The 24,745-nt window shown below is 43.7% G+C and overlaps 1 protein-coding gene across 8 annotated transcripts in view; it reads left to right on the forward strand.

Moving 5' to 3' along the window:
* Positions 1 to 24,745, forward strand: part of LOC108043645 (nephrin) — a 60,098-nt gene that overhangs the window by 24,872 nt on the left and 10,481 nt on the right. For all 8 annotated transcript variants that reach the window (XM_044461491.1, XM_044461505.1, XM_044461510.1 and 5 more), the window contains 10 exons: positions 13,031 to 13,163; positions 15,704 to 15,909; positions 17,860 to 17,973; positions 18,573 to 18,782; positions 18,891 to 19,042; positions 20,905 to 21,049; positions 22,096 to 22,226; positions 22,847 to 23,006; positions 23,436 to 23,650; positions 24,003 to 24,084. In XM_044461491.1, coding sequence (XP_044317426.1) covers positions 13,031 to 13,163; positions 15,704 to 15,909; positions 17,860 to 17,973; positions 18,573 to 18,782; positions 18,891 to 19,042; positions 20,905 to 21,049; positions 22,096 to 22,226; positions 22,847 to 23,006; positions 23,436 to 23,650; positions 24,003 to 24,084 — 1,548 coding nt within the window. The remainder of the gene's footprint in view (positions 1 to 13,030; positions 13,164 to 15,703; positions 15,910 to 17,859; positions 17,974 to 18,572; positions 18,783 to 18,890; positions 19,043 to 20,904; positions 21,050 to 22,095; positions 22,227 to 22,846; positions 23,007 to 23,435; positions 23,651 to 24,002; positions 24,085 to 24,745) is intronic.

A 24,745-nucleotide genomic window follows, 5' to 3' on the forward strand; every position in this document is an offset into this window, starting at 1 on the left:
GAAAATTCAAGAGATGCCAAAAACAAATTCGAGTGGATACATTAAGGCCTTGCAAATTTTGTGTAAGCGCTGGATATGTTTTCCCCAGCTTTTCCCCAGTTTTCCTCCCAGCAAACATTTAACGTCTGCCGGTGATGGAGAACGCAAACGGTGCCAGCTGCAGCCATTATATTTTCCCGAAGTATTGACTCGGACAATCGAAAATCGGTTGGGTCAGAAGAGTTCATTCGGCCCTTGATTTATTTTCAGCACACACACAAGTTAAATATCAAGTAATTATAATTGAGTAGGAATAATTAATTGTGAGGGGGAAACGAACGAGAAAGTTGACTATTTAAATAAAGCACTTCTGGTTTTGGCTTTCCATTAATAACTCTTTTAAGGATATTCGATAAATGAAGAGTTAATAAATAACGAAAAGGGGCATTTCTTAATATATTTATGAATCATCATTGGAACTAAAGCCACTTTATTTTAGCTGGATGAACTTAAAAACGAAATTAAAACATTGTTAAGTCATTTTATTTCATTTCTCAGTATAATGTGTATATATAGAAAAAAGGTTTGAGAGCATTGAAATGTAAGCACGCGAAGCACCATGACTTTTATAACCTTTTTACAATCTTAGAACCCATCTGGTCAATTATCCATATCGGGATCGGAGCCCCTTGTTAGCTCCCATAAAAATGATACAAATTAATGAAACATAAGTCAAAAGCAGCGACGAACAGACATAAAATGCCAATCAAAAGCCTATCTGCGGAACGGAACCAGACAGCCCGACAGTCCGGCGTTGGCCCGAAAATGTTTGGAGCCCCAAAAAGCGAAATGCGAAATGGACAAATGGTGAGATGGTGAAATGGTGAAATGGCGAACCGACCAAGCCCCACTTCAAAAGGCGTCGCAACGTTGCACAGTCAATTTGCGTTCGAGATTTATAACAGTCACAATGCGCCGTTCTATGGAAACAGTTGACTCGGCACCCGTCAGCCCCACTTTGTTTCATTTGCGGGAGGAGGCGTGCGTCCTTGAAACGGGCGCCCATCGAATCATCAACTGGGCCGCTGGTCCCGATTCGCCGAAGCGCTTTCCCATAAATATTTTTTGCTCGATCAAGTGTACTAATTTAATGTGTTGCCATGGCTATATATGCTATGTACCTAAATATGTGTGTATGCAGGCGAATCGATGACTAGGGCCCCCTTCCCCTTGCCGACCCAAGTCCTTCACCCCCTCCCCCCCCCTTGACGCTATCAACGCTGGCAGGACATTCAAAACAAGATTTATGACAGGCGTGCGCTGGCTGGAAGATGGGGGGAGGTGGGTGGCACAGCGGGCTACAATAAAATGAAATCAACGTTACGAAACAAGAGAAATGACAACGTTGCTAAATGGGCTTATCTGGGTAGCAAGCGGGTTGGAAACAGACAGCTCGGACCTGCAAAGTTTTTCGATTGTCTGCCGAGCTCAACTTGGAGAATTTTTCGGTTGAAAATTTGATTAATGTTTTGCCCCTCTGACTGACGGCTATTAACAAGGAAGGGATATCCAGCGACAGGGACCAGAGATCATGGGTCTTCAGTGGGTAGTGTGTGTAGCAGGTCATGATTTGCCGGCTGAGATTTATCTTTTGGGATCCCATTAAATTTCGAGAAGAGCAACAAGCCATTGGGGTCACTTAAAAGTCGATGACGAGTGTTTGTGGCATAACAGCGGAGAAATGTATTTGGGATTACACCAGGGGAAAACGGTTGCACTACATAATACATAACAATCAATTAATTTACTATAAAGGATATGTCATCTAAAAGCGGCCTTAAATGACGAAATTCACTACACGTGACACAGGCTCATCTTATTTCACTTTTTATCTCTTTGCGTGTGTTAAATTAAACCTTCTTAAGGCATCCTTTTCTTTGTATTCCATTCTTGTGCAACATCCTTGTGAGCGGGGGCAGGTGCAGTTCAAAGCAATTTCAGTGCTGAAACAAAAACCCGATCCTCTCTGAGCTCTTTTCCCGTGTTAATTATGTGTCCTGAGCAAGTTTCGCCGAGCATTTGTCTTTATTATGGGCTGGGCCTGAGCCTCGGGAAGCTTCATGGTGACTACCTGGCGGCAAGGACATCTGTCGCAGCTCCTTGCCAGCCGAGCCTGTCGCCTTTATTATCATTGTTATGCCCTGCTGCCGCTGTTGCTGTTGCCTTTTGTTTTTCCGCACTGACATTCGGGGCGGTACAGTGCCTGGGAGGGGGCATGGGAATAGGAATACCGGGGGAATGCCGGGAGCATAAGCTCGGTAAGCTCAGTGGAATGGAGAGCCAACAATACATCATGTATGCAAAATGATGTATGCATGTAAATGACGACGTCGACGAAGACTACGACGCACAAGTGTTGCGAATTAGGCCAAGGAGAAGCATTAATAAACGCATTTAGTGGGCGCTGGCGTACGCGTCGTATGCGCAATGCCAGAGAAAAGGCAACATAGTCATGGGCACATAGCCCGGCACTGGAGGTGAAGAGTAAGCTTAGATAATCGCAGGCGCACGCAAGAACAAGAACAAGAACCAGATGATGATGATGATATAGACGACACATGCAGGCTTATAATTTGCACGTGGCAGTTTCCTCCGCCTGCCCTAGTATTTTTCCCCCTTTCTCCTCCGTATGTGTGTGTGTTCTTATTGTGTCACTGAGCTTGACATACTTTCCACTTAGGCAGCCCCCACTTTTATTTTTCCCCTTGCAAGTTTATCATTTGCAGCCTTAGTTATGCATAGTGCTTCACACACACCCGCACACACGGCCAAGTCATCATTGTCGTTTCTCAAGTTGCTTGCTCAGTTTTCTCCAGCGACTTGAGCCCGAATCGTGCTGGGGCGACATTAGTCGTAATATGTCAGCCTGTTACTTTTACCCGCCTAGTTTTAAGTCTGCTATCTCAAAAGGAAGGCAGCTGTGAAGAAAGCGAGTGAAAGGGGCGGAGAAAGTGGCGAGGCAAGACCGCATCTCATATGTTTGCCCACATTTCACTGCATATCTTAGAGCGCACTGCAAGTAGTTCATCGCCGTCGGGCGTATTCTTTTTCAGGCCCAAGACCATTATAATTAATGCCGTTCGCCCCTTCATCTATTCCCAACTCCCTCCACTCAGGCACGCATAATTAACGTATAAATTACTTATAGTGTGACGTTAATAATCCGGGCGTTAATAGATTTTTCCTCTGTTTTTCCGGCCCATTTCCATTTGTTTATTCTGGCTAACGCACACGCAGGCGGCCAGCTGTGGCTAAAACGGAACTCCCCAATCCCCCCTCCCCCACCACTAGCCTAAATTATCGATAATCAATGAATTTGGCCTTTTATTGTGTTTTCCCACTCGCTTTCATAGCCAATGTGTTTGTGTGCGGTAAAATAATTGTTTATCGAAATAATGGAAGCATTAATTTCCGCTTTATTGCGTTTGGCTTTTTGTTTATACTGGTACCTTTGACTATGTATGTATTATGGGCCAGACCTAACTCCACTCAAGTGGTGGTGGACGGGGCGGATGGATAATTAAATATTCAAGGGCCCCAAGAGGCAGTTCGGTACCCTTTCAAGCTCTTTATTAGAAACACTGCTTCCACACACGCACGGAGACTCATTAAAAATCCTCACTCAAAAGTCGTGTTGCTGCCCTGTCAAACATTTTGTAAGCAATTTAAGTGCAAAATCATGCGACAAACTATAAACCAACAAGCCGCAGACCCTCCTCCGCCCCCAGACTCAATGAAAGGGGCGTGTCCGACAACTAATGAGACCCACAATCGGGCTGGAAGTTCTGCTCGCTCTCAGCCATTGTCGCTGAGCCGTAAGGCATTCGAAAAGCAAACAAATAGACATTAAAAAAGGCAAAACCAACAGCAATAATCAGTTGAGGGTCTGGCATTCTGGCAATCCCCCCCTCACCCCACTCACCATTTGTATTATAACTATTCTGAACTGAACCCCCCCTCAGACAAATGGCACAAAATTGTAGAGGTTGACGTTTAATTTGCCACTTTTATTAACAGCGCTCATATTAGGGACTCATTTATCAGGTCTGCCGTCATGACTGTTGTTGTTTTGCTTTTGGTTTTTGTTGTTGTTGTTTTTGTTATTGTTGTACCCACAAAAAACAAAATGAAACGCTGGAGGGAGAAGCTGGGGATTATTCCCTCCACCAACAGACATGACACAGTGTAACAGTTGTGGGAATTATTTAATTTAGACACTGCGCCCAGACCTTCTGCATTGCTCTGGGAAATGAGAGGTGGAACGGCACAGTGGAATAAATTGGCAAGCTTAACATTAAATCAATGTAGTTTTAATGTTCCATTGAAATTGTTATAGAACGAATTCCTGCACTTCATCAGTTGCCGAACTCCGAAATGAAATTGAATTGAATGGGAGTTTAAGCCAGTCAGTCAGGTTACCAAATTTCGTACCTCTGTTTTTCAAGCTTCTGCTGTTGCTGTCTGACAACCCATCGAAAAGCGAAGTAGTACCGCTGTTACAACCATTGTACAAGAACTCCCAGCACTGGGAGCTCCCATTTAACTGGCAAGTTGTTTTTGCACTCTCATGATGCCACTGCTGCAGACAAGGACTAGGAATAGGAGCAGGACCAAAACCCGGACCAGAAACAGGAACAGGAACAGGCTCTGGCGCAGACCGACTCCTAAGCTATTGCTTTGAGCCCGAGCCGGGCCAAATTAATGACAATGACTCTGAGTGGAATGGCAGAGTGTTGTGAGGGGTGGGGGGTGGACGTCGGCGTCCATGTACCCACTGATTGTTCGGGGTGCTCGCCATCGCCATCGGCAACGCCAGCATCAGCACCACCCCATCTGCTTTTGCTACTTTTTCAGTGTTTTGTCTGCATTTGCACTGACACATGACAGAGCGTTTCATTTGTTGAGCGGCAGTGGCATTGGATAAGCGAACAGTAGACCATGACACGAAGGAAGTCTGCTCCGATGCCTGGTCGGGATTAGGGGTCAGAGGGTGTCGGCATTGCAGAGCAGAAACTAAAGGGTTCGAGGGTCAGTTATGAAGTGTCCGCCCCACCTATTCCATAGTTAATTGAGAGCGTAAAGGGGGTGGAGTGTGGAGTTAGCCCAGTCATTTAGCTACTTATTAGCAACCCCCGCAGGCGATTTGGCCAAGACACGCGCCCAGCTTAAGCGCGGTTAACGCTTCGCTTATGAGTGGCGGCTCATTTCCGCCCCCTGACTCCATTGGCCGCCACCAATGTAATTGGCTATCCGCTCACGTTCGGATCCCGTATCCACGGACACTCATTCATCATCGCGGAGTGGGGCGGCTGGTCAATTTGCAGACTGGCCAGCATAAATGGTTAGCGAGCCAACGAGCCGCTAATGCCAATGTGCATGCCAAATGTGTGGCTGCTGCTAATCAGCATTAAGCTGCGGCACATGTCGAACACGACCGACAATGTGCAAAGTTGTCAGCCGCGCGCTTCTTATGTGAATTAAATTTTGAAATGAAAAAATGAAAAACTCCCCTTCAGATGGACATGTGCCATCGAATCGGTTCATTGGCCAAATATTTGATGCTCGCCAACAGACGCATCGTCAAAATGTTTTTCTTGCCGTATTTATGGCTGTGCAATGTAACAAACACATCATAAATGGGGCACAACACATACTTAATGAAATATTTATGTGCCCATATGTATGTGAATGTGTGCAGCGAGCACATATTTGCCATACATTACGCACACATTACGGTCTGCTGTATTTGTGTGTTTATTTTACTCAGAGCAGCGGGGATACGAATTTTTTGTCCGCGTTGGGGGAAAAAAAGAAACAAAAGATTCCGGAAAAAACGTGCAGCATACTTTGCAGCGCACTTTGAGGCCAGAGGCTACTGCTCTCTACGGTTTCATATTTTTTAATATATTAGCTAGGAAAATATCATATTAAATTGTTTAGAGGGGAAGATGTATGCACAACGACTGCCTCTAAATGGGCATGTAGATTTTATTTGTTTTTTACGAGCGCATAAATCAAAGAAAATTGTTTTTATACAGAAAATATGTGCCTTGCCCCTTTCAATGGCCGGACATTTTATGTTTTATGCGGTCGGCGACCCTTTTCTGCAGGCATTTTGACAGAAGCAGAAGCTCAAATCCCGAGAAAAAGCCGTGCTGAAGTTCAAACAATCCGCAGCTGCCTTATGCGGACAGCTTCGTATGCATTGAATCCACCTATGATCAACTGCAGTCGATAGAAATCCAATCAGCAGTCGAGTATAAAGTAAACGCCCTCCAGCGATTCCCATTCGAGACCCTACGCATCTGAAGGAGTCCTCTGCGTGGCCTCAATTTGATTTTTCCTCTTTGTTTTCCCAAAAATTGATTTCATTAATTTCTAATGCTATCTGAAAATATACAAGGAACAACAGCCGCGGGGTGTTAGTGCGATGGGAGAGAAAGAGAGTCGGCAATACATCAATGGAAAATAAAAAATACAATGGAGAGGGCAATATATAATTTCACAGAAAAACGAGGACGACATAAAAAACGCTGTACTCAACAAATTGTATGAAAAGCGAAATGAGCAAAAAATATATATGAAAAGAAAATGAGACATAAAGGAACGGAAGTGCGCAGGCAACAACAAATTTATACCCTATAATGAAAGTTAATAGATTTTAATTTCCTATTGAAAGGCATTACAGAATATTTAAAAACTACAATTAAAAATGTTTTAAAACTTAAAGTAATGAATTATGAATTATAAAAGTTGCAAAATTATGCATATCCCGTTGGGCTTTTACTATTCCCTTTAGAAGAGCAGTAAATACAGAAAAACACAAAGTGAAAACGAGATGAGAAATACAATAAAACAAGACACTCTTGTTGAAAATTTCATTTGGAGATTCCGTGTGCAGCAATTAGGGAAAAATTCGCTTTGGGATTTCCACAATTTAATTTTTTTTCTGCCATTTTGGCTTTTTATATAAGAAAATTAAATTAGTCCTGTATTTTTGCGTATGTTTTCATAAAGACACAACAAACCCTGGAAGGCAATTACCATTTGTCCTTTGCTACGTTTTCATTATATAATTATTTCCACAAGCTTACGTTTGCACATCGAATTACTTTTTTTTATCAGATTCACCTTTTTTTTGAAAGCGAAGACGGAAAACTAAAACTAAACCTTGGCTAAGCATTTGTCGAGTCAGCAACGCATTACCCGATTCCACTTTCAGATAAAAGTAAAAGCAGCGACACGTAAACGGTCATGGCTTCACACACACACACACGCACGCAGTCCCGGAAAACTCACACAGATTCGCACACAATCACTCTAATACACGCAACGTGTTGGCACCCCTTTCTTATGCAACAATTTTCGAACGTTAGCTAAAATCACAGACTCTCAGCCGGGCACAAAGAGCCGGCATAATGGTCCCGGCGGATAAAATGGGCTCAGACTGAGGCCAAAAGCCAAACGGGACGGAAAGGGAAGGGAAGGGAAGGGGGATGGGTAGGGACCCGCATAAAAGGCTCTCCAAATGCAGGCGGCCCTTTTAAGTATCTATAAAATGAAAATGTTTATAGAAAAAGTGCTCAAGTGACTTGATTTGTGCATTAAAGATATGTGTATAGGTTCCACCTGACACGGAGTATTTCCTCTGCCATAAAGTGCAAGAGATATCGCTAAGCCCGGTGCCACGTGCTTGTATCTCGCAGATACTTATGGTCTGTGGCAGGCATAATGTGAATGCGAAAAGGGTAGAATGCTGGACCAGCACACACACACAATGGCCACTAAAATTCGGCCGTTAAGAATCTTTTAAGGGGCATCGGGGCAGGAAGTGAAAGTTTTCCGTAGTCAGTCAGTCTGTTACCCGGCCATTTACTGCATTTTTATGAGACCAAGGGTGTATGTAGATTGGCCTTGTCCATTGATGGGTTATGTAAGAATCTGATGTGCGGCCGAGTTCGGCTCTTTAGACTTATAAATGGCATGTGAAATGAAGAGAACTCTCTTAAAGTTGGAGCGGTCGTTTTATGGACTCGTGTACATTGTGGCACTATAAAATCAACCATATGCTCTGTTTTATTGATATACTAAAACTTGTAGTTACATAAAGTAGGATAGTTTAAATATAAAAATTTTACGTGCTACTAAGGTATGACAAGTACTGAATTTTTTAGGGCCATGTTCTTTTGTGAATTCAAGATCAGCTTGCTAAAATTTAATAAATTGTTGTAACAATGTTTTTATCCAAAAGTAATTGTTTGTCATTACAAAATAAATGTCCTTTAGACATTTCAATATCAATTAGATTAAGAAATTTTATGATTGCGTTATACATTATGTCTAGTATTTGGAGTGTAGTGCTACGATGCTAAATAAATACATAATGAATGAAAGCAAAATCCTCTGCAATATGAACAACTATTGCAGAGATATACAAATTCTAAGCTATTACTATTCATTTACGCTTTCGTGCGACATCTATTTCCTTTATCCCATTGCTTTCCACTCGTGTTAATAGGGTAAAAATTAAATTTAATATAAAATTCATTTGCCGAAATCAAGGAGAGCGAAACAAAACGATTGCTTGTTACACTTCTCGGACTGGCCGAGCACTTTCAATAATTGCCACTTTGGCGCACATTAAAGTCAACTTATGCCGAGAATTGACTGCTGCAACAGCCGAGGCCTACTCCCCCCTCCCCCTGATGGCCTCGCGCCGTCTCTTTCCCGTCTTGCCCCACCTAGAACGCATAATCATTATCGTTACAGTTTATTGCACATTAAAACTGCGCCGCTGCCTCGGTCGCCCTTTGCTTTTATGAAACCGTCTCTGGGCCCAACACTTGGCATTACATAAAGCAAATGGCCATAAAACGGAACAGGGAACATGGCCAAAAGGAAGAGGGCAGCGAAGAAGTTAAAGGAGCAGAGCTACACGGACTTGACCGACTCGTAATTGTCACCCTCAGCGCCTTTTGTTGGAATTTACACATGAATAGTTGCCGGACCTCCTGCCAGTTGGGAATTTAATTTAATTGTGACTGAAATTTGCTTCCATCTTGAGCACTCTCCCGATTCGCTTCAATTGTATTTGAAATTTTATTTGATTTTTATTTAATTTTTAAGTACTGCCCCAAACGGTGCAATTAACGGCCCTTCAAAATGGGTTTCACAATGATTTGCAGTTAGCTAAATTTGCGAGTAACTGAACCCTTTCCGTCCAAGTAACCAAAACCAAACCCAAATCCAATAAAACGGGGTTAGAGCTGTCATGCTTATTTTATTTGATAGCCCCATGATTTTAGCAAATTATGCAAATGTTTGCACTTATTTGAAACAACATTTTTGTTACTCATATTGAGTCGCACTCGTTCTCTTTGGTCTCTTGCAAATATTGACAAGAGTTTTATTTAAATTTGGCTGCCAATTTCTTGGCAGGAGTTTCCGGCAATGTCACTGCGCTGCCCCTCCCCCTCTTCGTCACCGCCCCCGCTCCGCCCACCACCCTCCCCAGCTGCCACGTTCTGCGCATATTTTTGCCAAATCAGCAAATGTTGCCGTTGTCAACTGAGTTCGCCCCTGCCATGTCTCGATTCGCAGATTCTATTTTTTCTGCCGTCTTCTCTTCCGTCGTCAGCGAAGCCGAGCATAGCAAATGCCACTAATATGAAAGCAAATTTGCATAATAATTTTTGCCAGATTCTTTTGCTAGCTGGCTGCCGTCATATTTAAGTTGAAATTCCTTTAGTTTGGCATTTGAATATTCTGATTTGGTTGTTCTTCTGCTCTTTGCAATACGCTCTTAAAGTTGAAAAAGGTTTAGTTTTTATGTAGCGGTCAAACTGGTTTGCCACTGCTTATTACATTAATGGAATTAAATGGCATTTAATAGGAAAATTAATTAAACTGCTTTATGTATAACGACACTTTAAATGAATTATTTTTGTAGGCACTGACAAAGAGGATATTTTTTTGAGGCTTTCAGTGTCAACTGTTTAAAAAAAATCAAACATTTTCTTCTATTCACAGTGCGTTTGTAATTTGAAAAATTGTGCAAATAAAAAAAAAGCTGCCATTATAATTCAATCTATTATTAGCAAAAAAATTCGAATGTGTATAAATCATTAAATAATTGGTTCAGAATTAAAACCCTCTTTAGTGAATTATGGTCAAAGTTATTATAGTGGTTGGTGGATTATACTTTTGTTCCATAGGAAATGCCTGCTTGAACATTAAGTATCAAAATACAAGTCACACATATCGAGCGATGTTAAAGTTCATTTATTTACACACCTTACGCCTGTTTGCCTCTGGCCATAAAAATAATTGGCAATAAATACGCTAAGAGTCAAAACAAAACGGCAATTGTCAAGGACCAAGAAGCCAACAAGTCCTGCAAAAAGGAGCCCGGCAAGGAATAAGAAATCAACACATTGCTTTTAATTAATGGAAGCTGCAGAGCACTCACATACGCACGCAGTTACCCCTGGGTTTTTACGACTTTCCTCCTGGCATCTGGATGTGCCATCAAATTGGACGGAAATCGGGGGGAAAGTCACCTTGTCGCTTGTCAGTTTCAAGTGCGTTGAGTTATAATTTTATGTGCAATTAATTTGCCACAGAATACAGACACACGCACACACGAATTTAATGCGTTTTCTGGTGTGTACGTGAACTGGCTAATGAGCCAAGCCATGCCACCAATTTCCCTGTCCTTTTTTTTCGAGCGACTGCTCTATACTGGCGGGCCTCTAAAAATTGTTTAGGCAAACAATTTTGATGGTCGCCGTGTTTTGGCCATTAATGTTGATGGCATTTTTATAGTTCTAAGCGATGCGAGAAAAAAGTTTCGCTAAACGAATTCAAAGTAGAGCAACTTTCGTGCAACTCTGTTGCAATTCATTCGAACACTTTGCATTATTCAAGCCCGTGGCTCGAAAACAAATCAGCACAAGTGGACAAACGTGGCCAAAATGTTCAATTTCGGCCCAGAACCACGCACAGCCATTGGGCACTTTACGATTGATTTTTGCGGTGGTTCGGGAGAGGGGAGAACACTGCGTTTGGTTTCAGCTAAAATCTCTAATTAGCTAATTGCTATAATTAAATGTTTTGCCAATGCTGGCATTTCGTTTAACTCAGCACAAGGAAAATGTAAATTGTGAAAGCAGCCCTCGCAGAGTGTGTGTGTGTGTGTGTGGACGACGTCATCATCGTTACCATCATTGGCATTGTTATTATTGCGGTTGCCCTCGTTCTTTGGCACTGGTTCGCCCTGCTCTGCTCTGCTCCCGCCGTAATGGCAAATCGAACATATTTGCATATGAAATGAGCGAAAAATCGAAACATGGCGGCAGCCAGGCCCGGGCCATGTCGATTCCGGGCGGAAAGAACTGGGGAGCCCGGCGATTTCCGGCTTAGACAACATCACATTTTAAACGACTCTCCGGTTGACCCCACCCCACCGAACAGTGTTATGCCGAATCGAAAGTCGGAGAGCAAAAACCATTTATAATCATTATAAATTATGCATTGCATTATCGCTACCGTCATGACTGGCGCAGCTTGGCTTTTTTTCCCAGCTGATTAGCAACTAATTCCGCAGCGGCCACGCTGCGTATGAGCAATGTGCGCCGCCTGCAGTTGACTGAGCTGTGAGTTGGGTCCACAATTAAATCATCTCTTGCGGCCGGCCAGTGCATGGGGAAATTTCAAACAAACTGTAATAACTTTGTTTGGGCCACGCGAAAACGCTGAGCCTACGAAATGCAAATGAGTTAACAAGTGAATTTAAATGAGATACAAACAACGGCGGAATTCCGTGACGAGGGACAACGGCGCTTGGCCAAAACTCGTGGGCAGACAAAAAGGGCTAACAAACTTTTCCGCAAGAAAATTCTGTGGAAATTTTATAAAATTTAAATTAAAATCAGACCAAAATACGTAAAGAGAGGAATCCGGTTCTGTCGGAGGCCGGATCTGAAATAAGCTTGAGTTGGCGAAGAGTCCCGAAATTAATGTCAACTTCAAACAGTAATCTCTCTCTTTCTCGTTCTGCGCTTTAAACAAAGGCGGCGAAATATGAGCGAACAAAGCAACTGCGAATAATGAAAAGGCAAACGAATCTTAAGTGCAGGCCAAAAATAACACAAATAAATGCCGAGCAAAAGGGAAATTGTTAAGAGCAAGGACTCGGAAAATAAGCCAAGCCAAAGGACATAACTCAAAAAATGGCTGCAAAAGTAACGTAAAAAAGGCAGCAAAACAAATGGAAAGGGCATGGAGGGGGAGGGGGGGTGAAATGAGGAAGAACAATCCCGTCTTGAAAGCCGGGTGAAATTAGCATAAAAAAAGGATTTGCTCGCTAATTTCACTTTAATGTGAGAGGACGAAAGAAAAAGGCGCAGGACAGCGATGAAGACGTCGCGCCCATTACGTCACTTTTATCTCGTCGCCGTTCTTTGGGCCAGTCTCTCCGCTTTTATTTATAGCATTATTAGTTGGGCCAAGCTAAAGATCGCAGCATGCTCCCCGCAACTTGGCTTTTTGGGGGGTCTGGCCCAATAACAAAGTGCTAATGCCCTCGGCTAATTATACATCATTTGTTAGCCAGTTTTTTTGCAGCCACTTCCCTGCAGCTCCTGCTGCTTTTTCCCATTTCCGCCTTCTATACACAAATAAATCTTTTGCTAAATTTAACTTTTTTATCCGGGTTCAAGCTTATTAATTCCATTCAGAGTTCTATGACTTAAGTGAATTCTTTTTTGGCTTAAGAAATAATTCAAAACTTGAAAGGATTTGGGCATGTGCTTGTTGTGGAATTGTATTACATTTATATATATTTTCCTTAAAATAAATCTACCTAGTTTTAGGAAAGCAACTATATAACTATTTTAATATTTAATTTATAGCAAAGAGATCCTAATAGGATTGCATTTTTTCCAGTACACTTCCGCCTGTGACACAGACTAATCGCTGTCTTTTTTTCCAGGTCCGCCCGTGCTATCCGAGTCCATAATGGGGACGGTCGGCCGACTGCCCTGCAACGTCACCCCGCCCATCTACGAGGATCGGGTGGCCCTGGTCATCTGGTACAAGGTCGGCCTGAAGACGCCCATTTACAGGTGAGTGGCTCCTGCTTTTCAATCGCCCGAATGCAGCTGCTGGCGCCGCACAGGCGAAGTTTGGGTGACACATTTTTTAGAGCCTCCCTTAAGACTTAAAGTCCCCGTGTCAAATGCAGAACCACAGGCCGCAGCCCCACTCACCGCAAACATTTCAACCACACACACTCAGACAGACACGTTGGCACGCACGGGTCCATAAATAAACAAAATTGATTACCGCAGACAACTTTTGACGCACTCAACCCGCTCGCCACTCAACCAACGCAAACAAACACGGCCGACAGATGAGGCGGGAAATTGGATCGGAAAAGGGGGCGTGGCAGGCGGAAGGCCGGAAAGCGGAGACCTGCACATGTCAGTTGGCGTATTTGCGGGGAATTTTCATTCTGATTTAATGGCGGCTAATTAGGCAATTTTTTTCGGGGGCAGCACTGTCTGTCCGCCAGCCGGCAAACTCGAAATTAGCATAACTAGAGAATTATACACAGGGGCTCTGTGGGAGTAGCACCCGAAAATCGAGGAAAACTTTCAGGACAATCCCAGCTCGCTCCAAGGTTACATTCGGCAGCAAAACTTTTTCAATTATTCATGTCTAACATTATGTCGCAGTGGTTGCTCGTCGGCTTCTAGTATCTTGTATCTTGCAGATACACGACTTCTGTACATCAAAGGCGTGAAACTTTAATTGGATTTGTCCGACTTGTCCGCATGTGAGTGGGCCAGTGAGCCAGTGAGCCAGGGCCGGTGATTAGCTGATTGCCTGTGGCAACCAGCTAGCCGGCCATTGACATGCGGCCAAAACTAATTGAACTTCGGGCACTTCAAGGACTTGCAAATGACTCGGGCGAAAGTAGTAATTAGCGTTGCATAACGACCGTCCGCGGGAAAGGGCTCCGTCGAGCTGAGCTCAACTCTTGTTTGTAATTAAAAACCACTCAGCAAGTGAATTAATCATAAAAAGAAACCGCTGGCCAGCGCACTGGCCACGCCCTATGGTGAAAATTTAATTTTCGCCCCAGCACCGACAGCTCAATTCCGGCATTCAGCCACCAGCGATTCGCCATCGGGTTTTTATTGCCCGGCTGACATGTGATGCTTCAGCGTCAGGTTTCCAGCAGAACCTCATTATCGGGGCAACCCACTTTCGAGTGTAGCATATGTTGCGAGCAAATCAAAATTGAAATGCAATAAAACACAGGCCGGCAATTCGAGAAGCTGTCAAAGGCTGACGGGGAGCAGAAGACATATGGAGATGCAGAAAAGATCGACTCATGCGCAAAGCGGATTTATGGCGAATTTCTGGACGGTGAAATATCTACGTAGCAGCCCAAACAAACGACGGTTGTCGATCTAATTTAGGTTCAACTTGCCGACCTGCAATTTAAATGGCAACTCGAAGGCCCTTGGGCATGAATGATTAATTCATAAGTAGTAGCCTATATCTGGGCAATGCTACTCAAATCAGGCTTCGAACTTGGCTCCCTGGGGCGAGGATTACCGAGGATCCCAATTGAAAACGCTTTCGCCCACTTAAAGGCATGCTGAAATAGAATATTACGCCGAGGCGTGCATAATTAACTATGTCTTGCCAAGAATGCGGAGAGGAGAGCTTTAAACCCAATTAACTTCGCCACTCGGCTAAATGTTGACCTAAATCAGGCGCCGCCCTCTCTCTTCACGGGCAAACTGGCTCGGAACTTTTTTAAAAACCAACTCTGCCAAATGCTCCGAGTTTGAGAGGCAGAACAGACACTTTAAACCGTGGATTGACCACCAAAATGAGCTCGTTACGCCGGATTTCGACAGCATGGAATAATCAATAATCGGCAATTTCAAGCGAAAACAATAAATTACAGCGAAGTGGGCGGGTGTGTATTATTAATTCATTGCAGAACCCAATTACGCTGTTGGCGATAATAAAAAACTTTCAACATGGCGTGAGAAAGTAATGAGAGTAGGGCGACTTTTGTTTTCCTTTGGCTCGGGTTGATACACAGAAATTGTTTTAATTTCATTCCCATTCCTGCACTGAGAGAAAAAAGAGGAGATATAATATGGCTTAAGGATTTTTTTAAACTTTAAAGCCATTTTTAAGTTGTGTACTAGAATACTTGGGTTACCATTTTAAATCAACCAAAGGCATTGATTCATAAGCCTCGGATTTTATGTGGTTTCATACTTTTGTTCCAATGATAATGAAATAATTTCAACAACATGTATATTTTTAGTATGTTAGCTTTTAAGGGAGATGACAACGTTAAGGAGGAATTTTAGTTAAACTATTAATTTGCATGGGCTGCAAAGACTGCTGCCCTTTTTATTTATATTAATTAATTATTCGCGAATCCAAATGCTTAAAGGCCTTTCCTTTTTGGTTTGATTAAATCCGAGGTCTATTGGTATATCTATTGCGTTAAAATGTATATTTATGACAGTATATTTTGAAGAAATGACTACTCTTAACCGTACAGATGGCCAATTTCACTGACATGTTTTCCCAGTGCACGTCTTGATCTCCGCTTGTTTTCCCATTTCAGTGTGGACACACGCGACTCCAACTTCGCCCAGGGCACGCACTGGTCGGATGAGAACTATCGGGAGCGACTCTCCTTCCACGTGGAAGGACGTGCCGGCACGCTGACCATCAAGTCAACCACGGAGGAGGACACGGGCGAGTATCGCTGCCGCGTCGACTTCCAGAAGAGTCCGACGCGAAACTCCAAAGTGAATTTAACTGTCATAAGTAAGTATTGAGCCACTCTCCGTTCTCAGTTCTCCGTTCTCGTTTTCTGTTTGCCCACAGAGTGCGGGGCAGCATAATTGAGCAGCTAATTTGTGCAGCGACATATCCTGGCCGGGTCTTCGTCCTGACTCCTTTCTGTGCAGCTCGGGTTGGCCTGGCCAACCACGGCACTCAGCTCTTGGACAAACACATTAGTTACAGAATAAGACGCCAACTATATGTTCGGGTTGCCAACTTTTCCCTTATTTTTAGCCACTGCCTCCCTTTAGCAGCTCTGTACTTGGCAAACAGATTTTAAAGTGCCAACTTGGCGAGAAGTTTAAACGTGGCTGGTTAAAGCTGCTCAAGGAGAAATGGGAAACGTAGAGGGAGGGATGAGATGAGTGCAGGGTGCACGCTCTGAATTGAATTCCTAGCCCTTTAAATGGATTTCAGCTCGGAATTGGGCAAGAGTATGCGATGGAAATGCTGAATTTACGCAAGATGAGCACTCTGTTTAATTTGATTTTTTATAAAGAATAATTAAGTCTTTAAATATTTTTGCTGAAATAGCATATTTATATTCTTGAGTGTGGTGAAATAATTAGAGCGCAACGTACATTTTATTTTATATATTTGGTATTTTATAGAAAAGCAGGATAATGAAATGCAGAAAGGAATATATTATGTTACCTTTTGTTCCAGTAATAAAGCTAACATTTTTGGGTGAAGCTTAGATAGTAGATACAATAAATATTTGCATCACAAATATCTTACAACAAAAAATAAGTTTGTTGAAATATTGAATTTCTGTAAGAAAATAAGATGTATTTTATTGGTAAGCAAATAAAAGAACTAAAGCTGTAATCCTTAAGGTAGTAACTTTATGGGAAACTGTTCTTCAATCAGAAAACAATTTTTGTTTTGGCCCAAGTGAAAAAGATTATATTTTCTTGAAGACCATCCCGACTAGAAGAGGATTATCCAGAAGCAGAAGCGTATTCCATCTTCCGCTTTTCCCCGTTTCCAGTTGCAATTTGGGGCTTGTTTTTTTGGCCATCTCCAGGGGAATGGGGAGGATACCTGTGCATTGAGGCGGCCACAGCTTGCAATTTACCATTAAAATTTATATGCGTTTCCAAAGGCGTTTAGCTGAAATATATGGCCGGCAGAGTTGGCCTGGCCGAATATTGTTGGTAAATAGTTGCTGCCGACGTCGCTGCTGCCAGATGGAGCGCAGAGGGCGGGTGGCAGGGGGCGTGGCCGTGTTTTACAAACTTCTTGAGCATGTTCAACATGCTGCTGTGTGTGCGTGTGTTTGTCTGTGACATGTGAAGCGTAAAACCAAGGCAGGATTTAGAACTTTGTATGTCGGTTGGGAAATGGAAAAAAGGAAAAGAACAGAGGGTAAAACTTTAAAGAAGATATTAGATTAAAAGTTGCCCCAATCCGGGGTGGACAGTTTGGACAACTTGCCGCTGCTGCTAATGCGCGGAAGGGGCAGGAAATTCCAAGGACTTGATCAGACCAAGCAAATTTGCAGCAAAGCGATGGTAATCGGGTTGGGGTCCGGCTCAAAATAGTTGGCCAAGTGCCCACCCACATAACCAAAAATAATAAGGAAAGCCCCGTTAAAAAGACCAGTGTAGAGCAGTCAAAACAATGAAAGGCGGAAGAGCAGAGTAGAAATAGGTAAAAAGAAATTGAAACTCGCCAGGGAAAAAGAGGAACTCTTCGCTGAACTTTGACTGCACCTGTTCAAGCATTTCTTTTCTCCGTCTTTTATTTTTAAACTTTGAAAGTGGCAACAGCGTAAGCAGCTCTTTAAAGCCCTGACAGTCGGGCTTTTAAGGAGCCCGCTAAGTTGACAGTCAGAAAAGGGTTTCAGAAAGTGGTTAGGTGTCATGCTTTCTTCGGTCCTCGATTTCTATTAACAAAATTCAATACTTAAATGCCGTTCCCCACTTGCAGTTCCGCCCGAATCAGTGCTTATATTGGACAGCAAGGGTATCACCATCGAGGATCGCACGCTGGGTCCCTACAACGAGGGCTCCGGCATCAACATCACGTGCGTGGCCATCGGCGGTAAGTCCTTGTTCAACCCCCTCCCCCCCTTTCAGTGTGTGCTCGCAAAAGTGTTGACGCTGCTGCTTGTGTCTGACAATTAAAAGTGATGAGCGTGAAAATGCAGGCGAAAGATTTTCACATTTTATTTAATTTCCACCCGGCTGTCGACTGCACGAACACGAACTCGAACTGGAGCTCGAGTTGCAAACCAAACCAAACGAATCCAGACCAATGTGCAGACACAATCGAGGAGCTCCAGCACACACAATGCCCACACAAATTGCATTGAGAGCACTTGAAAATTGCTAAAAGCCAAACAAGACAACAAATGAAACAGCGAAAGGCACTTGTACACACACGCAGCCCCACACCCACTACACCTACCACCGTAGCTACCCATATATGGGATACCCATATATAGCCACAGAAAGACACTCATCCACTCCTTGCACTTGTGAGCACATAAACAAACAGAAGACCGGCTAAAACGCTGCCAGCTAAACGCAGAGACAACTCCAAGTCTAAGCCGTACGGCAAACATATCAGTTGCACACAACACACACACACCCCTCCCCCCTCTCGCCACAACTCTGATAATTCTTTTCCTCCATCCGCAGGTCGCCCCCAGCCGAGGGTCACCTGGCTGCACGGCAACACCGTCTACAAGGACGCCAGTGTGGGCCATGCCCTGTCCGAGCGGCGGGTGGGCAACGTGCTGTCCCTCCAGCGACTGGAGCGCCGCAATCTCCACATGCAGCTAACGTGCCGGGCGGAGAACAATAATTTGACAACGCCAATTATCAGCAGCGTCGTCCTCGACATGAACCGTGAGTTCCGCCCGAGAATCGAGAATGCTCAACTCAACCCCCCCCCCCCCCCCCCTGCATTCTGATCTGAGCCCCGGCCTAACTAATTAAATTCTATCGCCTCCACAGTGCGCCCCTTGATTGTAAAGCTGCAGGGGGAGAATCGACCACTGTCGGCGGGGAATTCTTATCAGCTCAGCTGCGTTGTCATCGGAGCACGTCCAGCACCGACGATTACCTGGTGGAAGGGCAGTACCCCCATGAAGAATACTCATGAGATTGTAAGTGGAAACGAAGGGCAGCTGAACAAAGCCCGACTAGCGGGGGTCCTGTAAATGATTGTTTGGGAATAGCCAAGCTAAAATTACAATAGAAGTTTCTATCGTTTGGATGAGCTGATTGCAATTTGTGGGTCGAATCATGCAACCGCTTTAAGAACTTTTTGTTTTGAAAGTGGTATAACCTCTATTTTATTTTAGTATTTCTTTTACTAAGATCTTTAAACCCAAGGGATTATTACTTTTTATTGTTTTAAACAAATTAAAGCAATAAACAAGAAAGGAAAGCTAACTTCGGGCGGAGCCGAAGTTGATATACCCTTGCAGAATACTCTGTAAATTATATTCTCCAAAATTATTCATATGATGCATTCTTAATACTCATAAAAAATCCGAACTTCCTAACTTTAACAACAACAAAGTTATGGCATTTCCAATCGTTCAGTTATATGGCAGCTATAGGATATAGTCGGCCGATCCTTATGAAATTTGGTAGGTCGGATTGATTGGCCAAAAATAAAATCCATAGAAAATCCCAACTTCCTAACTTTACAAACACCAAAGTTATGGCATTTCCGATCAATCAGTTATATGGCAGCTATAGGATATAGTCGGCCGATCCTTATGAAATTTGGTAGGTCGGATTGATTGGCCAAAAATAAAATCCATAGAAAATCCCAATTTTCTAACTTTACAAACACCAAAGTTATGGCATTTCCGATCAATCAGTTATATGGCAGCTATAGGATATAGTCGGCCGATCCTTATGAAATTTGGTAGGTCGGATTGATTGGCCAAAAATAAAATCCATAGAAAATCCCAACTTCCTAACTTTACAAACACCAAAGTTATGGCATTACCGATCAATCAGTTATATGGCAGCTATAGGATATAGTCGGCCGATCCTTATGAAATTTGGTAGGTCGGATTGATTGGCCAAAAATAAAATCCATAGAAAATCCCAATTTTCTAACTTTACAAACACCAAAGTTATGGCATTTCCGATCAATCAGTTATATGGCAGCTATAGGATATAGTCGGCCGATCCTTATGAAATTTGGTAGGTCGGATTGATTGGCCAAATATAAAACCCATAGAAAATCCCAACTTTCTAACTTTACAAACACCAAAGTTATGGCATTTCCGATCAATCAGTTATATGGCAGCTATAGGATATAGTCGGCCGATCCCGGCCGTTCCGACTTATATACTGCGTGCAAAGGAAAGAAGGGTGTGTGCAAAGTTTCAATCCGATAGCTTTAAAACTGAGAGACTAGTTTGCGTAGAAACAGACAGACGGACAGACGGACAGACGGACAGACGGACAGACGGACAGACGGACATGGCTATATCAACTCAGGAGGTGATCCTGATCAAGAATATATATACTTTATAGGGTCGGAGATGTCTCCTTCACTGCGTTGCACACTTTTGACCAAAATTATAATACCCTCTGCAAGGGTATAAAAAGTGAAGCATTAATTCAAAAATATAAAATAAAGAAAATCATTCTGAAAGTTTTATTAACACAGCAATTGATTCAATGATTGACTTTTGACGTATAACCTGTCGTCGGAACCACCCGACTGCTACCCCGTGCGAAATGTTTATAAACATGCAAATTTGAAATGCCTGTCATCCTTGTTAATGGCTGCCCCAGAGTACAATTTCCTCCCCCACCGAGAGTCGTACACATGCTTTGTGGTAATTGAAGTTGCTCGAACGGCAGTCACGTAGCGAGGGCCTCAATTAAAAGCACCCCCTATCTGCGCCGAAGGACGTGCCAACCCTTTTCCTTTTCCGTTTCCTTTGTCTTGTCTTGCCCACTCACCCGCTAACTGTTTGCCCCCTTCCCTGTTATTTAGGCCAATCCGGATGGAAACATGACCACCTCGGTGCTGACGTTCACGCCCACCATCGATGACCGCGGCAAGTTCCTGTCCTGTCGGGCGGAGCAGAGCATGATACCCGAGTCCGGGATGGAGGACGGCTGGAAGTTGGACATCTATCGTGAGTTCTGTTTGGCTAAAAGGCCTGCTTAATATTTAATTCGGCTGCCCAAAGTTTTTAATGAAACCGAAAGCACAAAGTCGGCGAGCGGCTTTAAAAACTGTGTAAGAAATCGCTGCACTGGACCCCCCACCCCGCCAACCCACCACCGCGACTCCATATTTTTCTTCGATTCTCCCCGGCTGCGCAAGTTTTGGCAAATTAATTTCCAGCGGCGGCCGGTGAAAGTTTGGCACAAAACTTGCGAAACTTTTTAACCCGCCACAAGCACCGCAAGCAGCGCCGCCAACGCCGCCTGCAAAGTCATCTTTACGCTCTTACAGTTTTCGACCTGTTTGCACAAAATTTAAATGGCAAAAACCACCGCAGCCCCACCTCTGCCGCCTCAAAAAAGGGGGAGGGCGTGGGTGCTTCCTGTTTGCCTTGGGAGTGCGGTTTTATTGCTTACCTTTTAACTTTTCCTCTTTTTGTTCCTCTTTTTTGTTCCCAGCCCGATTCGATTGAAATATCTGGTTCATTCGCGGCGCAACGAAGCCTTGTGGCGGGGGCACTCTTTGCCCAATTTGATAGATTGCTTAATAAGCTTAATTGATTCGCATTCGCGAACCAATTTTGAATTAATCAAGTTAAAATGTTGCTCAGTTACCCGGTGGCTACCCCTCCTCCAAAGCAGCAAAACAGCATTTCAAAGGCCTAATTGCCAAGCTGGCCAACAGAAAAAGTATAATAATAAACAAACAAGTTAAAAAAAAGGAGAGAGAGAGAGAGTTCTGGGTGGCAGGGGAGCTGAGCATTTGAACAACTTAAATTGGCTAATTTGTGCGGCTTACACAGTAATTACACCTTTGCCCGATGCTTCTGGCATTTTATTTGCTTGCCAGCTTTATTATTTGTCTGGGCAGGCGATTTAAAGTAATTAGCTTCCCCGATGCCATGGCAGCAAAGCCTGTTTTTCCTTTTCCTGACGCTGTAGCTGAAGTTGATACTGATGCCAATGCCCCCCACCTAACGAGTTCTATCCAATTTGACGGCCTTTTCATCCGCAGACATTCCGGTGGTGAGTCTGGAGCTGGGAACCAATTCGCTGAACTCCACTCTGCGCGAGGGCATCGATGTGTTCTTCGAGTGCAACATCAAATCGAATCCGTGGATATACAAAGTTAGCTGGCGGCACAATGTAAGTGACAGACAGATGCCGTTTTACATGCATTTTAGATTTCACTCCGGCGAGCACATTTAACACCCCGCTGCCTTCGCCAACTCGCGGCTAATTTATTGCGACTTGGGGCACTTTGAGGAGCAGGACGGCTCGATTCGTTTAAGAGGAACACGCACATATAGCGGCAATATTATTATTATTATTTTCATTATATGCCATACATACATTAGCCTCGGGCGCAATGGATCAAGAGCCAAAACTCCGGCCGAGATGGAGCGCATAATTGTTGCATATTTTAGGGCTGCCAAAGGGCAAAGAATGGAATTCACTACGCTCACATAGAAGCGCACACAATTTATTATTGAATTACCGGGCTGTGAGAGCACTTAACAATTTATGCAGCCCGGGCCTAATTTATGCAGCCAGCGGGCCTTCAATCAGCCGTTCCGCCTCCCAGCCTGCGGGGCGTATGCGCAATGTAACGCAACATAAAAGTGTTATTAGCTTTGAGAAATTAAATTTATTTCAATTTAGCATTTATCGGTAAATTGAATTCGATTCAATAAATTATTACGCCACACGAAGGGGCGGACTTTGAAATTTTCAATTTGCGTTTCACTTTCTGCTTTCGATTTCAGGGTGAGATTCTGTCCAACAATCCCGCCGCCGGCATTGCCGTGTCCAACCAGAGCCTGGTGCTCCAGAACGCCAGTCGGGCGAGGAGTGGCATCTACACCTGTGTGGGCAGCAACCGGGAGGGCGACGGCGAGAGCAACCCCGTCCAGCTGGACATCCGATGTGAGTAATTCCCCAAGTCGGTCCTTGGCCTTAGCTCCAGTGTGTTAATTTACATAACAGCTTAATTAAAAGGAATTGGATCTTTTGATTGCAATTTGTAACTAACACGTTACACAATGCAATTACAGCAGGACTCAGCAGGACGAGTCCCTGTGTGCGACTTATCCTGCCACAGACAAATTGAATTTTTCCCGTAAATCAGACAAATAAATCAATTAAGCAGCAACAATGCAACCACAAACGAGGCCAGCATTTCTTTAAATATTTAATGTGAATATGCAGGAGTTTCTTGTCGAGTAAAAAGTTCTTATTGAACGAGAATCAAGCTCAAGTTGGGCCAATGTTTTCCTTTAATTATGCAGATGCCTTGGCCACTCGATTCAATTCAATTCAATTCATCTCGATTCCCTGGTCTTTGTCTCCTTGCAGTTGCGCCCGTATGTCGACCTCGCCAAAGGATCTCTTACAGCTCGGGCCGCCATGAAACCGTCAAGGTGGCCTGCGAAATCGATGCCAATCCCGCGGAGGCGAGCTACGTTTGGAAATTCAATGCGACCCAGGGCGAAACGGTGGACATACCCGCCTCGCAGGTGGCCGTTGATAGGGGTCGCAGCATTGCACACTACACGCCCATGACGGAGAATGTAAGTACTGGAGTGCCCATTTCCATTCCCCTTCCCACTCCGATTCCACTGCCCCCCGGCGCTCCTGGAGGTCATATAAATCAGTCCGTGGCACGCCCTTGAGGGGCCAGCACATAATTTTCCAAACGAGTTGCGGTTTTGAATTTTCAATTAAGGTCGGAAAGGTGTGTTGCCAACGGCATCGCCTTCGCCGCAGTGCATGCATAAATTAAGGCAACGAAATGCATTGTCACTCAACCCGGTCCCATATCCCTGCCCCACCTGCACCACCTGCCCCACATGCACCACCTGCACCCCGATTCCGACACCCGCACTCATTCGCCTGTTTGCGATTTCTTCTTTGCATTGCCAGGACTACGGAACGCTGCTCTGCTGGGCCACCAACGAAATTGGCGATCAAAGTGAACCCTGCGTATACACAATAGTCCCGGCAGGTGAGTAGTAACACTGGGGAGGGGGGAGCTGGGTGGAAGTAGGTGATTCACCTGTCAGTGGGGCTGTGTGGGGCTATTTGGAGCCACTGGGGGCTCGGTTGCCGACAGCCTTTGGCTTCATTTCGGGCCTTGTTTTGAGGGCATGTGAGTTTCATACAGGTCTAGATGAGATTTCGACTTAAACTATATGTACAGAAAGTAATGTTAATAATAAAGAAAATAATTATTCTTTATAAATATGCAGGCATTTAATTTCTTAAACAGTGAGATATTCGATGAAGGGTTAATTTCTTATTATTTATCAATAAAATAAATAAAGGAGTAAGCCTGACACTCAATGTTAGGTCGAAGGTGTTAATATTCTAAAGAAGTACTGTACATAAATTAAAATTTATTTGTTTATTAAATATTAATTAAATATCAACTACTATTAATCTTAAATGCTTTCTATACTGAGGTGATGGGAAAATCTAGTCCCGGCTAGTTGAAAGCGATAAGTAAATAATGTTCAGATATGACTTGGTTGAATGATATTTTGATAGCACCTCGGGTAAAAAGTGTTTTTGGCAGTAACAAATATTTAAAAATGAATAGATAAAAATACATCTACACGGTATCGGTAGCTCCATCAGCTGAATTTCTATTCGTGGGAAAGAGCTTG

Source organism: Drosophila rhopaloa, unplaced genomic scaffold (genome assembly GCF_018152115.1).
Source record: "Drosophila rhopaloa isolate 14029-0021.01 unplaced genomic scaffold, ASM1815211v1 contig_115, whole genome shotgun sequence".
Taxonomy (NCBI): Eukaryota; Metazoa; Arthropoda; class Insecta; order Diptera; family Drosophilidae; genus Drosophila; species Drosophila rhopaloa.